Source organism: Anomaloglossus baeobatrachus, chromosome 9 (assembly GCF_048569485.1).
Source record: "Anomaloglossus baeobatrachus isolate aAnoBae1 chromosome 9, aAnoBae1.hap1, whole genome shotgun sequence".
In the NCBI taxonomy this organism is placed as follows: Eukaryota; Metazoa; Chordata; class Amphibia; order Anura; family Aromobatidae; genus Anomaloglossus; species Anomaloglossus baeobatrachus.
In genome coordinates, this window is record NC_134361.1 from 217,157,568 (window position 1) to 217,169,280 (window position 11,713).

Genomic DNA, 11,713 nt, shown 5'->3' on the forward strand with positions numbered 1-11,713 from the left:
GCAATACAACTTCACCATTCGCCACAAAAGGGGCCGTGACCACGGTAACGCAGACGGGCTGTCCCGACAAGGGGAGGTCGCGGACGGGCGCACGGGGGAACACCGGAGTGTGCTGCCCCCTAGCGCCCTCAAAAGGGGGGAGGTGTGAGGTAAATCCGGAGATATGACGATAAATCATGACATTCAAGTCATGTCAGGAAGCCCTCTCCTGGTGTCACCCCCCCCCTTCCCTTCACACAACTGGTTTAGCAACAAATCCATGGCCATGTCCTGTGATATGGAAATGAGGTGGCTTAGGGACAATGGACACAGGATGACTCCCTGCCGTCACCCTGTAGTAGGAGCTGCTATCTAATTAGCAAGGCTCTGGAAATAGCCAGACAGAACGACTCCAGTAAAAAATGGTTCATATCTCGCAAGCCATATTTCCGATAAATATGGCAACCATAAAAATGGTGTCTCCGCATGTGGACGATGCCGGCACCCCCTTTTTATGGGAACAGGACATTGGGAAATGCCCCAGGCGTGATATCAGCCAATGGGGAACTGGCAGACAGGTCATGAGTCCCCTCGTTCTGTAGCTAAATTCATAACTGTCACAATGAGAGCATTGGCGTCTGCCTACGACGCTCCCAGGCAAAGTTATAGCCAAAATCCCCTTTGCTGGATAATTCTGATCCATGCAGGGGGAGTGGCAGTGCTTCCCTGTGAGGTCACTAAGGTAGGAGGGGACCTGGATCTGCCCAGGTTGATAACCCTACTTCGGCCATTTTCCAGCGTTCTTCTGCTCGGGGGCCTGGTTGGGAAAGACCTGTGAGAGGGTTCCTGGAAACCTGGTCTACAGCGCCCCCCTGTGGCCAGACGCACAAGGTAACTGATTGAATTGCATACCTGTTTGTAAACCATGCTTTATCTGTAACTGTACTCTGACATATGTATATTCTGTAGATTCCCTATTGTATATATTGTAGTTTCTAGTGTGCTTTAGGCGATTAAATTATATAATTAATCTTGGGCTGTTCTGTTATCTCGATCTTGAATCCCACGTCTGTGTGTTCGGCTAATAGTTACCGTGAAGCGGTTGGTGGCAGCGAGTTGTGCCAAGGATTATTGTGGGGAGGCCAGTGAGATTCGGGAAGATATTATATATTCCGCCCGCGGAGGTCGGGGGAATATATACCCTACTCTCACCGGGGACCCTTCAATAATCGGCATAAGTAGTATAGCGGCCTCCTTGCTTATTGTCGGGCAATTCCATAATTGGCCTGACTATAAGAGGGGCGCTAGAGAGCGCGTCACGTGCTCTGTCTGTCGGTCGGGAGGTATAAAGGAGGGGTGACCCCACTTGTTACCCCCCGATTGTGACGTACTGGTAGCCAGCGCGGGGGATTTCTGAGTGACCCCCCGGTGGTTTGTGACAAGTGGTGACATCACTCAGGTTAGCCACGGCCACAGCTGGGAGTCCTCCACCTGTGACTGCAAATCACCTGCGTGACGTCACCGCTGATTGTGCGGCTCACTTCAGTCGCTGCCTTAACCTCACAGCGGGCAGTCATGTTCTATCCCGCTTGCTGTGAGTTTCAGATGTAGCAGTGCTAGAAGCGTCGTGGGACCTCGTATTGATTACATCAGCCCTGCAGGGGTGTTTTTTTTGGCATTAAGATAGTGGTGAAAGAGGGTGCTTTTTTTGTCTTTCAAATAACTGTTTTTTTGGGTGTTTGTGTTTATTTACTTTCACTTACAGATTAGTGATGGGGGTTTCATAGACTCCTCCCATTACTAATCTAGGGCTTAGTGACAGCTGTGGGCTGACATTAACTCCTTATTACACAGATTGCCACCGCACCAGGGCAATCGGGAAGAGCTGGGTCTAACGCTAAAATTAGTGCATTTAATGGATGTGCCACTTCTGGGGTGACTACGGGCTGCTATTGTTACCCTGGAAAGGGCCAATATCAATGGACATTCCCAGCCTAATAATATCAGCTCCCAGTTGTCTGCACCTTGGCTGGTTTTAGAAAAATGGGGGGGACCCTATGTTTTTTTTAAATAAATAAAATAAAAAAAAGCATGAGATCCCCTCTATTTGTCATAACAAGCCAAGGTGCAGCAGACAGCTGAGGGTTGCAGCCTGCAGCTGCTGCTGTTCCTGTGCTGGATATGAAAAATGAGGGGGGACCCCACTTCATTTTTTTTTTACCAAAAAATAATTAACAAAACAGCTGTCCGCTATTCTGTTATTTCTATCTTTTCAATATATTCTTTCTATTTTTTCTATCAATATCCTATCCTATCTTATTTTGTTTCTCCTTTAATAAATGCAATACCGAAATCGCTTGTGTTAAAAAGATGCACTCAGAAAACGATGCAGCGTGTGCACATAGCCTTATTAGTATAAGATTTAATTCACTCTACCATTTGCATTTCTCACAGAAAAGAAATGGAGAAGCTGTCGATAGATTGTATTCCTGTAACCTCTTCATTGGCTTGTTGAGCAGCTCCTCTGCTTTTGCCAGTAGAAATGAGTTGTGTCTCACGCATGTTAAAGGGGTACGCCACAGAGACTGATGACGCTGATCAATGTCAGAATGTGTCCATTTATTTATATACTAGCTGTACTACCCGGCTTCGCCCGGGTTAATAACTGCTGTTAACAAAATAGAATGTATTAACATTCCCGTGATAGAATGTATAAATAGAATGTATTAACGCCCGGGATAGTAACTGTCTCTCTGTTTCTCTCCCATTCTCGGTCTGTCTCCACCTCTGTATATATCTCTCTGTCTCTCTCTCTATCTCTTTGTCTGTCTCTTTCCCTGTCTGTCTCTGACATTCTGTCTCTTTCCCGGTCTGTCTCTTTCCCGGTCTGTCTCTTTCCCGGTCTGTCTCTTTCCCTGTCTGTCTCTTTCCCTGTCTGTCTCTTTCCCTGTCTGTCTCTTTCCCTGTCTGTCTCTTTCCCTGTCTGTCTCTTTCCCTGTCTGTCTCTTTCCCTGTCTGTCTCTTTCCCTGTCTGTCTCTTTCCCTGTCTGTCTGTCTCTTTATCTGTGTCTGTCTCTTACCCTGTCTGTGTCTGTCTCTTTCCCTGGCTGCATTGTGACACGTTAACATTCCATATAAAGGCGTGGCTGCGCATTCTTCTGAAGTTCTGGCTGCACTGTGGCTCCCAGCTCCATTCGCTTTAATGGAGGCAGGTTTTTTGGTGAATAACTGTAAAGAGCGGGGTTAAAATTTCCCCTCAAAACATAGCCTATGACGCTCTCGGGGTCCAGAAGTGTGAGTGTGCAAAATGTTGTGGCTGTAGCTGCGACGGTGCGGATGCCAATCCCGGACACACACACACACACACACACAGCTTTATATATTAGATTTCCAGGAGTAGTAACAGAGGAACTATATAACATAAGATTCTAAGAAAGTAAAATAAAAAAGATCTTGGTTTGTGGTTTCATAGGGAGAAATCAAGATAAATCACAAAATTACCGGGTGTTATATTTCCTCGCTACATCGAAAGATAGAAGTTCCCTATAAATGGATCTGGACGTTTTATGTAATATGAAGGTTTCTGTGTATAATAGGAACTATTCCATTTCGGTGTTACCTTGTTACAAATGAGGCCACAAACCGAGGATCAGTCATTTGTAGAAATCCAGAAAAAGGAAATGAAAATGAAAACAATCCATATTGAGTAAAGGCAATCTCTATTTCTCCATTACTCGGATGCAGCAGAGCTCAGTTTGTCGGCGTCACAGATACTTTTTTTTTATTTATTTATTTTTTAATTAAATATATAATTTATTTACAGGTCCTATATTTCTTCAGCATGGTCTGACCGGGAATCCTGGGGAATTATAGCTAGAGACCCGACAGTTTTAACATATACAATATATATCATTTACATATATACATATATATTTAAAATGTTTGGTGCAGGTTTGGAAACTATTGTCTAACTTTACATCATTTATTACATTTTACCATTTTTTTTGTACAATTATTCAATGCAGTGTCTCAAATCTGACAGTATCCCCACTTTCTAAATCAGCCACATTCCCTTTCCTCTGGTTGTAACGCTAACCGTCGGTGTAGTGGACCCAGTAGACCTCAGGGGGACCCCGGGCTTACCCTTTATTGAGAGGGGCTTAACTAAACGCCCACCGCGAGGCGGACAACAAATACCACTTTGTAGATTGTAAGCTCTCACGAGCAGGGTTGTGTTTTTTCTTTTTTTTCCCCTCTAAATATTGTATTTCTATAACTGTTATACTTGTTTGTATATGATCCTCCTGAATTGTAAAGCGCTGCGGAATATGTTGGCGCTATAGAAATAAAGATTATTATTACTTCCAGTGACCAGGACTGTGGCAGCTGACCCCCAGGGCAGGTGACAGGCTCAGGGATAGACTGGTACAGGCAGAGTGACTGAGGGAGGCTAGAGAGGCGGGTACGGACAGGAATGGTAGGGATGGCAGGTACTGGATACGGACACAGGGATAATGGGACAGGAGCTCAGGACCTGACAACTAGCTACCGTAGGTAGCAGACTGGAGACTGACTGACTTATAGGAGTATTGCGCAGGCACCTCCCCAAATGGGAGGATGCCTTAAGTACACATTTCCTGGAAATAGCACACCAGGCTTTTAAGAGAAGGGCTGATGTGCGCGCACTCGTTTAGGTGCACTCCCAGGAACCCTGTGTGGCATGTACAGGGACGGGGAGGGGACAGAGGCATCAGAGGGCAAGGGAAGGCCACAACTCGGCCAGGCTAGTGTATTGCAGAGACGCCAGCACTACACTAGGCTTATTGATAAGATATTAATAACACATAAAAAATCAGGTGCAGAACCTGTCCTCTGGTTTTGGTCCAAACGAAGTCAGAATTTTGGCTCGATTTTTAGTACATTTTCCCCAATCGGTTAGAAAGCATATTCTCGTAATCTGTCATCTGATAGTCCAACTCGGTGGAAAGGTCTAAAGTTGTTTGAAAGTTATTTCTCCACCCCAACTGAGATTCCTGTGTCGGTGGTGCTTGCTGTTGGCCGAGGACCATGTTGTCCTGACGTGGATTCTACTTGATTACTTGGAGTTTTGTCCATTGTGATTTTGTCCTCTCTTCCACGCCGGCTGAGACAACTACACCAACCGGTAAATGTGTGCTTGAACCTTTCCGAGGCATAGCAGTAGAGGATGGGATCCAAACAGCAGTTGGTTCCCGATAGCATCCATGTGATGTAATAGGCCACTTCAACATTTTCCAGCAAGGTGCACATGGTCGGGAAAAACAAGGTGATGGTGACCCCCGTGGTTCTGGTGATGTGCACCGGAATGTAACAGATGATAAAAATTATTAAGGAGACGAATATGGTCTGGACAGATTTGGAGACCATGACGTTGGTGAGAGTGTTCATGGGATTCACCTTGAGGATATATCGACTCAGGAGACTGTAGCAGACCAAGGTTATGGTGAAAGGGATGAGGAGACCCGAGAAGAGGATGACCCAGTTCCAAACAAAAAATAAAACCGCTTGCTCGGTTTGGTGAAAACTGAGGCATTTTGTGACTCCGTGAACTTCAGAAGTCTGCAGAACGAAGAAGAACGGAATTCCTTGTAAGAGGAGACAAATCCAGACACCAATGCAAAGTTTTGTGATGAATGTCTTTGTGGTCAAGGCCATTCTCTTAACACTCTGGGCGACTGAAAAGTATCTGTGAATGCTGATGAGAGTAAGAAAATATATACTCCCATACATGTGAGTGCTGAGGAGAAAGACCTTAAACTGGCAGAAGAAAGTCCCGAAGGTCCAGTGGTCGGTCAAGGAGTAGATGATGATCAGAGGAGCTGCCGGGGTGATGATGGCATCGGAAATGGCCAAGTTGAACTGAAGAATCACAGTCGAGTTCCATTGTTTTACCCGAAACCAAAATATCCACAAGCTAATGCAGTTCAGCACGAAACCGATGAAGAAGATGAAGCTCAAGAAGATTGGGATGAAGGGATTAATCTCTTGAGGCTCACACCCGGTAAAATTTGCAGACGTGTTCAACATCCCGACCGTTGTTTTAAGCTGAAAAATTAAATACACAGATGACACAGTGTGTAAGGGACTACCAGCCACCCCGAGTTTTAGCCCCTTTAATTAATCTTGTAGGAACTCAAGGTTTAATATAGAGTTCAGATTTCTTGAACTTGAGAATTCCCAATTCAAGAAAGGCAAAATTGCCAGGAAGTTACAAAAGAAATTAGCGTAACGACGTGTGATACATGTGCAGGATATGAATGTTGTGTAAGAAAAGTCTCACAATTTGTACAAGGTTTAAAATGACAAAGGTTTGTCAGTTATACACTGCATAACAAGGTAGTCAAGGGAAAAAAGGGAAAAAGTATGTTCCAAATTAGTGAATAAGGGTATATGGCATACAAATATCCCTATTGTGGTTTCCCAGTAGTCTTTAGCATGGCTCAGAGGCAGATACTCATTGCAGTTCCAAGGCAGCCTTTCACCTGGCATGAAAATATTTCCTATAGCAATTTTTAGGGGCTGTGTTCATGACCTATAAGTGGACTCCATTACAGTCCCACTGTGTTCTTTCCTATTACATGGAACCAACCCCCATTATAGTTCCCCTGTACTCATTCCTATAGCATAGAAGCAGACCTCAGTACAGTTCCCTATGCAATCTTTCCTATAGTATAGAACCAGCTCCCATTATAGTTCCCCCTGTACTCTTTCCTATAGTATAGAAGCAGACCCCACTACTCCTTCTGTATTCTTTCCTATAGCATAAAAGCAGACTCCACAACAGTTCATTTCTTCTTTCCTATATCATAGAAGCAGACCCCACTACAGTTCCCTCCATATTCTTTTCTATGGCATAGAAGCAGACCCCTCTATAAAGTTTCTCTCTTTTTTTTTTACTATGGCATAGAAGCAGACCCCACTACAGTTCCTTCTGTATTCTTTCTTATAGCATAGAAGCAGACCCCACTACAGTTCCCTCCATATTCTTTACTATAGCATAGAAGAAAATCCCACTACAGTTCCTTCTGTATTCTTTACTATAGCATAGAAGCAGACCCCACTACAGTTCCCTCTCTATTCTTTACTATAGCATAGAAGCAGACCCCACTACAGTTCCCTCTCTATTTTTTACTATAGCATAGAAGCAAATCCCAATACAGTTCCTTCAGTATTCATTACTATAGCATAGAAATTTCTCTATCTTCTTTACTATAGCATAGAAACAGACCCCACTACAGTGCCTTCTGTATTATTTACTATAGCATAGAAGAAGACCCCACTACAGTTCCTGTCTTCTTTCCTATAGCATAGAAGCAGATCCCACTTCAGTTTCCTATGTATCCTTTACTGTAGCATAGAAGCAGACCCCACTACAGTTCCCTATGTATTCTTTACTATAACATAGAAGCAGAACCCACTAAAGTTTCCTTATATTCTTATAGCATGGAAACAGACCCCACTACAGTTCCATTGTTGTCTTTCATATGGCAATGAAGTGGTGCTCACTGTAGTTCTCTTGTAGAATTTCAGGTGGCATGGAAGCCGTGCCCATTACGGTACTCTTATAGCCTTTTAAATTATATGGAAGCAGTGCCCACTGATATACCAAACCTCATTTAATGTTTCTGCATTACTGTCAATAACAGAGAGTAATAAACAGAGTGAAATAAGTAAAGAGAATAGTAACATAATTATATTTAATTTTTATAATCTCTCCATTTGTCAGTTATTTGCATATTAAATATAGTAAAACAATCATAGTTCGAGTTTGCACAACGTCTTAATAACAAGCTAAATCTCATCCATATTCAGCACTAATTATTATTATTTTTCTTTAGCAAGTTGTGTAAGAGACAAAAGAAAAAGTTGTGGCGATGTATGAAATAAAGTTCTGACCTGATCACGGCTCTTCCAAAGGTGACTGACACTGACGGCTGCAGGAAGCTATCTGTACCACATTGGATGTAATGCACAGTAAGTCCCATCTACTGGTCCCTCCTGTTTTTATAAGTCACAGACAAAATAAAAATGCTAGACACAGTAAAAATGCAGAAATCTTAAGGACTGTTGCTGGGGGAAGTGAGAAGAACGGTTCTGCTACTTATCTATAGGATTATTTCAGTAAACCTTATTCTACTCTCAAAAACACTGTCAAGCTGTCAAATACCTTACAAGCTGCTGCTCATCTTTCAGACCCCCGTCCCACATATTTTGCTTATTTTGATGCTTTTCTTCTCCCTAGCAAGTCAGATTCCTGTAGTGGTGACCCCCACCCTGATGTCTACACATGAAAATGTCACCGATAGTGGGGATTTTGTGTACGGAATTCCCTATTCAAGACACAATGTATTTTGCTTGTGAGAGACAGAAACCTGTTTTTTTTTTTTTTTTTTAAAAGAGGTTGTCATCAGATCAGAGGAAGCTGGACGACAGTCTACTCATTTCATATCCCGTATCCACCTGATTTATAAATTACTAGCTGTAGTACCCGGCGTTGCCCGGGATAGTAATTAAGTGTCTGTCTTTCTCCCACTCTGTCTCTCTCTATTTCTGTATGTCTCTCTCTATCTGTCTCTTTCTCTGTTTGGCTCTGTTTTGTCTTTTTCCCTGTCTGCCTCTTTCCATTTCTGTCTGTCTCTGTCTGTCTGCCTCTTTCTCTCTGTTTTTTTCCCTGTTTGTCTGTCCCTGTCTGTCTTTTTTCCTGTCTGCCTTTGTCTCTGTCTGTATTTCTCTGTCTGTCTCTTTCCCTGTCTGCCTCTTTCTCTGTCTTTTTCCCTACCTGTGTCTTTCTGTCTCTTTCCCTGTCTACCTATGTCTCTGTCTGTATGTCTTTTTCCCTTTCTGTCTGTCTATCTTTTTCCCTGCCTGTCTGTCCTTGTCTCTGTCTGTCTCTTTCCCTGTCTGCCTCTGTTTGTTTGTCTCTCTCTGCCTGTATCTCTGTCCGTCTGTCTCTTTTCCTGTCTGCCTCTGTCTCTCTTTCCCTTTCTGTCTGTCTCTTTCCCTGTCTGCCTCTGTCTTTCTGTCTCTTTCCCTTTGTCTGTCTCTTTCCCTGTCTGCCTCTGTCTTTCTGTCTCTTTCCCTTTACTGTCTGTCTCTTTCTTTGTCTGCCTCTGTATCCCTGTCTCAGTCTGTCTGTCTCAGTCTACCTCTCTCTGCCTCTCTTTGTCTCTCCACTGATATCATATTACCTCACACATAAGCTTCTTATACTTTGAATGTCCTCCGTTGCCTATAGCAACCTATCACAGCTCCTATTAATGACCTGTAGCTCCAGCTCCATTGACTTTAATGGAAACAGTTTTTTGGGGAATAACTGTAAAACGCGGCGTTAAATTTTCCCCTCCAAACATAGTCTATGACGTTCCCTGAGTCACATGAGGCGGCTGTGCAAAATTTTGTTAATTGTAAATGTGACGGTGCGGATTCCTTTAGCAGACATGGCTAGGGGTCTAACCTCTGAGACCCTCACTGATTCAAAGCTCCATTAGATTTGCGTTGGCTATGTCTTCCCTCCATCCCTCCAGTCATTGTCGAAGGGACTGTCTTCATTCTCGGGAACCAAGGGGGTCCCAGCTGTTATTCCCTCCGCAATCAGCAAGTAAGAGCATTCCGAGTTTCCTAAATTTCAGACCTGTGATCCCTGGGTGTGTATTCAGCATTATTTCCATTAGTTATTTTTTTTAGGCGAGGGACAACCTGTTTTTGTCGTCCCCAAGTGAAGACCCTGGTGATGATCTTCTCAAGCTGGCATCCATTTTTTCTTTACTGTCTCGTCTTCGACTTTGCCTTAAGCTATACTGTCTCGTAAACGTGTAATTAAATCTGTCCGAAGCAAAACAATAAATTATAGGATCCATACAGCAGTTGGTTCCCGATAGCATCCATGTGATGTAATAGGCCACCTCCACTTTTTCCAGTAAGGAGCACATGGACGGGAAAAATAAGATGATGGTGACCCCCATGGTCCTGGTGATGTGCACCGGAATGTAGCAGATGATAAAGATGATTAAGGAGGCACATATCGTCTGGACAGACTTAGAGACCATGACGTTGGTGAGAGTGTTCATAGGGTTCACCTTGAGGATATATCGACTCAAGAGGCTGTAGCAGACCAAGGTTGTGATGAAAGGAACAAGGAGACCCAAAAAGAGAATGACCCAGTTCCAAACAAAAAATAAAACCGCCTGATCGTTTTGGTGGATGCTGAGACATTTCGTGACTCCGTGAACTTCAGAAGTGTTCAGGACGAAGAAGAACGGAATTCCTTGTAAGAGGAGACAAATCCAGACGATGAGGCAGAATCTCGAAGTGAAAGTCTTCTTGGTCAAGAACATTCCTTTAACATTGTGGGCGACCATATAATATCTGTGAATACTGATTAACATGAGGAAATATATACTGCCGTACATATGAGTGCTGAGGAGGAAGACCTTCAACTGGCAGAGGAAGGTCCCGAAGGTCCAGTGCTCGGTCAAGGAGTAGATGATGATCAGAGGAGCTGCCGGGGCGATGACGGCATCGGAGATGGCTAAGTTGAATTGGAGAATCACTGTTGAGTTCCACTCTTTTACCCGAAACCAAAATATCCACAAACTAATACAGTTCAGCACAAAACCGATGAAGAAGATGAAGCTCAAGGAGATTGGGATGACGATGCTAATGGATTGAGGTTGACAGGTGGTGACGTTTCCAGAAATGTTCAGCATTCTAAAAGGTGAAAAATAATGACGTCAATTAGGCAAAAGTGACAAAAATAATACAATTTAATGTATAATTTTAACAGCAGATTTCTCACAGCATATGTAATACATGCTCTGGAGTATAATACAGGATGTACATGCCTTGAAAAAGTATTCATACCCCATGAACGTCTCCATATTTTGTCATGTTACACCCACAAACAAATGTATTTTATTGGGATTTTATGTGATTTTAACACTCAGTACAAGGATTTGTGAAGTGTAAAGGAAATTATAAAATTATAAATCTGCAAATTTTGATGTGCATTTGTATTCAGCCCCCTGTATTCTGATACCCCTAAAAACAAATCTGAGTTACCAATTGCCTCCGGAAGTCACCTTAGTACATTGAGTCCACCTGTGTGTAATTTCTTATCAGCTGTTCTGTGAAGGCCTCAGAGGATTGGGAACATTAATGATCAAAGAGGATCAGGAAAGCGAAGGAACACACCGGACAGGTCAGGGATAAAGTGGAGAAGAGGAAAGCAGGGTTTGGGTGTTAAAAAAAAAAATGTAAAAATAGCCCAAACTCTGAACATCTCACGAAGCACTGATCAATCCACCATCCAAAAATGAAAGGAGGGCAATACAACTGCAAACATACAAGACATGGCCGCCACCGAAACTGACATCCCACGAAGGAGAGCACTAATGAGAAAGGAGCTGAGAGGTCCATGGTGGCTGAAGGAGCCGCAGAGATCACAGCTCAGAGGGAGAATCTGTCCACAGGATGGCTATTAGTCGTAGACTCCACAAATCTGCCCTTTATGGAAAAGCAGCAAGAAGAAAGATATATTTGTACGGCATAAGAAGTCCCATTTGCAAAAAGCCATGTAGGAGGCACAGCGAGCAGTGGGAAAGGAAGGGGCTCCAGTCACATGAGAGCAAAGGAGAACTAAAAGTGGCAGTAAACTAACCCTGCACATCATTCTGAAAACGCCCTCCCCACCGTCGCA

The 11,713-nt window shown here is 43.5% G+C and overlaps 2 protein-coding genes across 2 annotated transcripts; both read right to left on the reverse strand.

Moving 5' to 3' along the window:
- Positions 1–3,694: 3,694 nt before the first annotated feature.
- On the reverse strand, positions 3,695–8,314 carry LOC142251576 (P2Y purinoceptor 4-like). The gene is made up of 2 exons (XM_075324506.1): positions 7,915–8,314; positions 3,695–6,063 (listed from the first exon to the last, which is right to left on the reverse strand). Exon 2 carries the CDS (start codon positions 6,043–6,045, stop codon positions 4,987–4,989), a length of 1,059 nt encoding a protein of 352 aa, XP_075180621.1. The 5' UTR covers positions 6,046–6,063; positions 7,915–8,314; the 3' UTR covers positions 3,695–4,986.
- A 1,384-nt stretch (positions 8,315–9,698) lies between these two features.
- Positions 9,699–10,724, reverse strand: LOC142251577 (P2Y purinoceptor 4-like). Its single transcript, XM_075324507.1, has one exon. The coding sequence runs from the start codon at positions 10,722–10,724 to the stop codon at positions 9,699–9,701; it is 1,026 nt and encodes a 341-aa protein (XP_075180622.1).
- Positions 10,725–11,713: the final 989 nt, after the last annotated feature.

What these genes read in the sequence shown, in the direction of transcription:
- LOC142251576 (XM_075324506.1), bottom strand. Translation starts at nt 6,045, where the DNA reads ATGTTGAACACGTCTGCAAATTTTACCGGGTGTGAGCCTCAAGAGATT.
- LOC142251577 (XM_075324507.1), bottom strand. Translation starts at nt 10,724, where the DNA reads ATGCTGAACATTTCTGGAAACGTCACCACCTGTCAACCTCAATCCATT.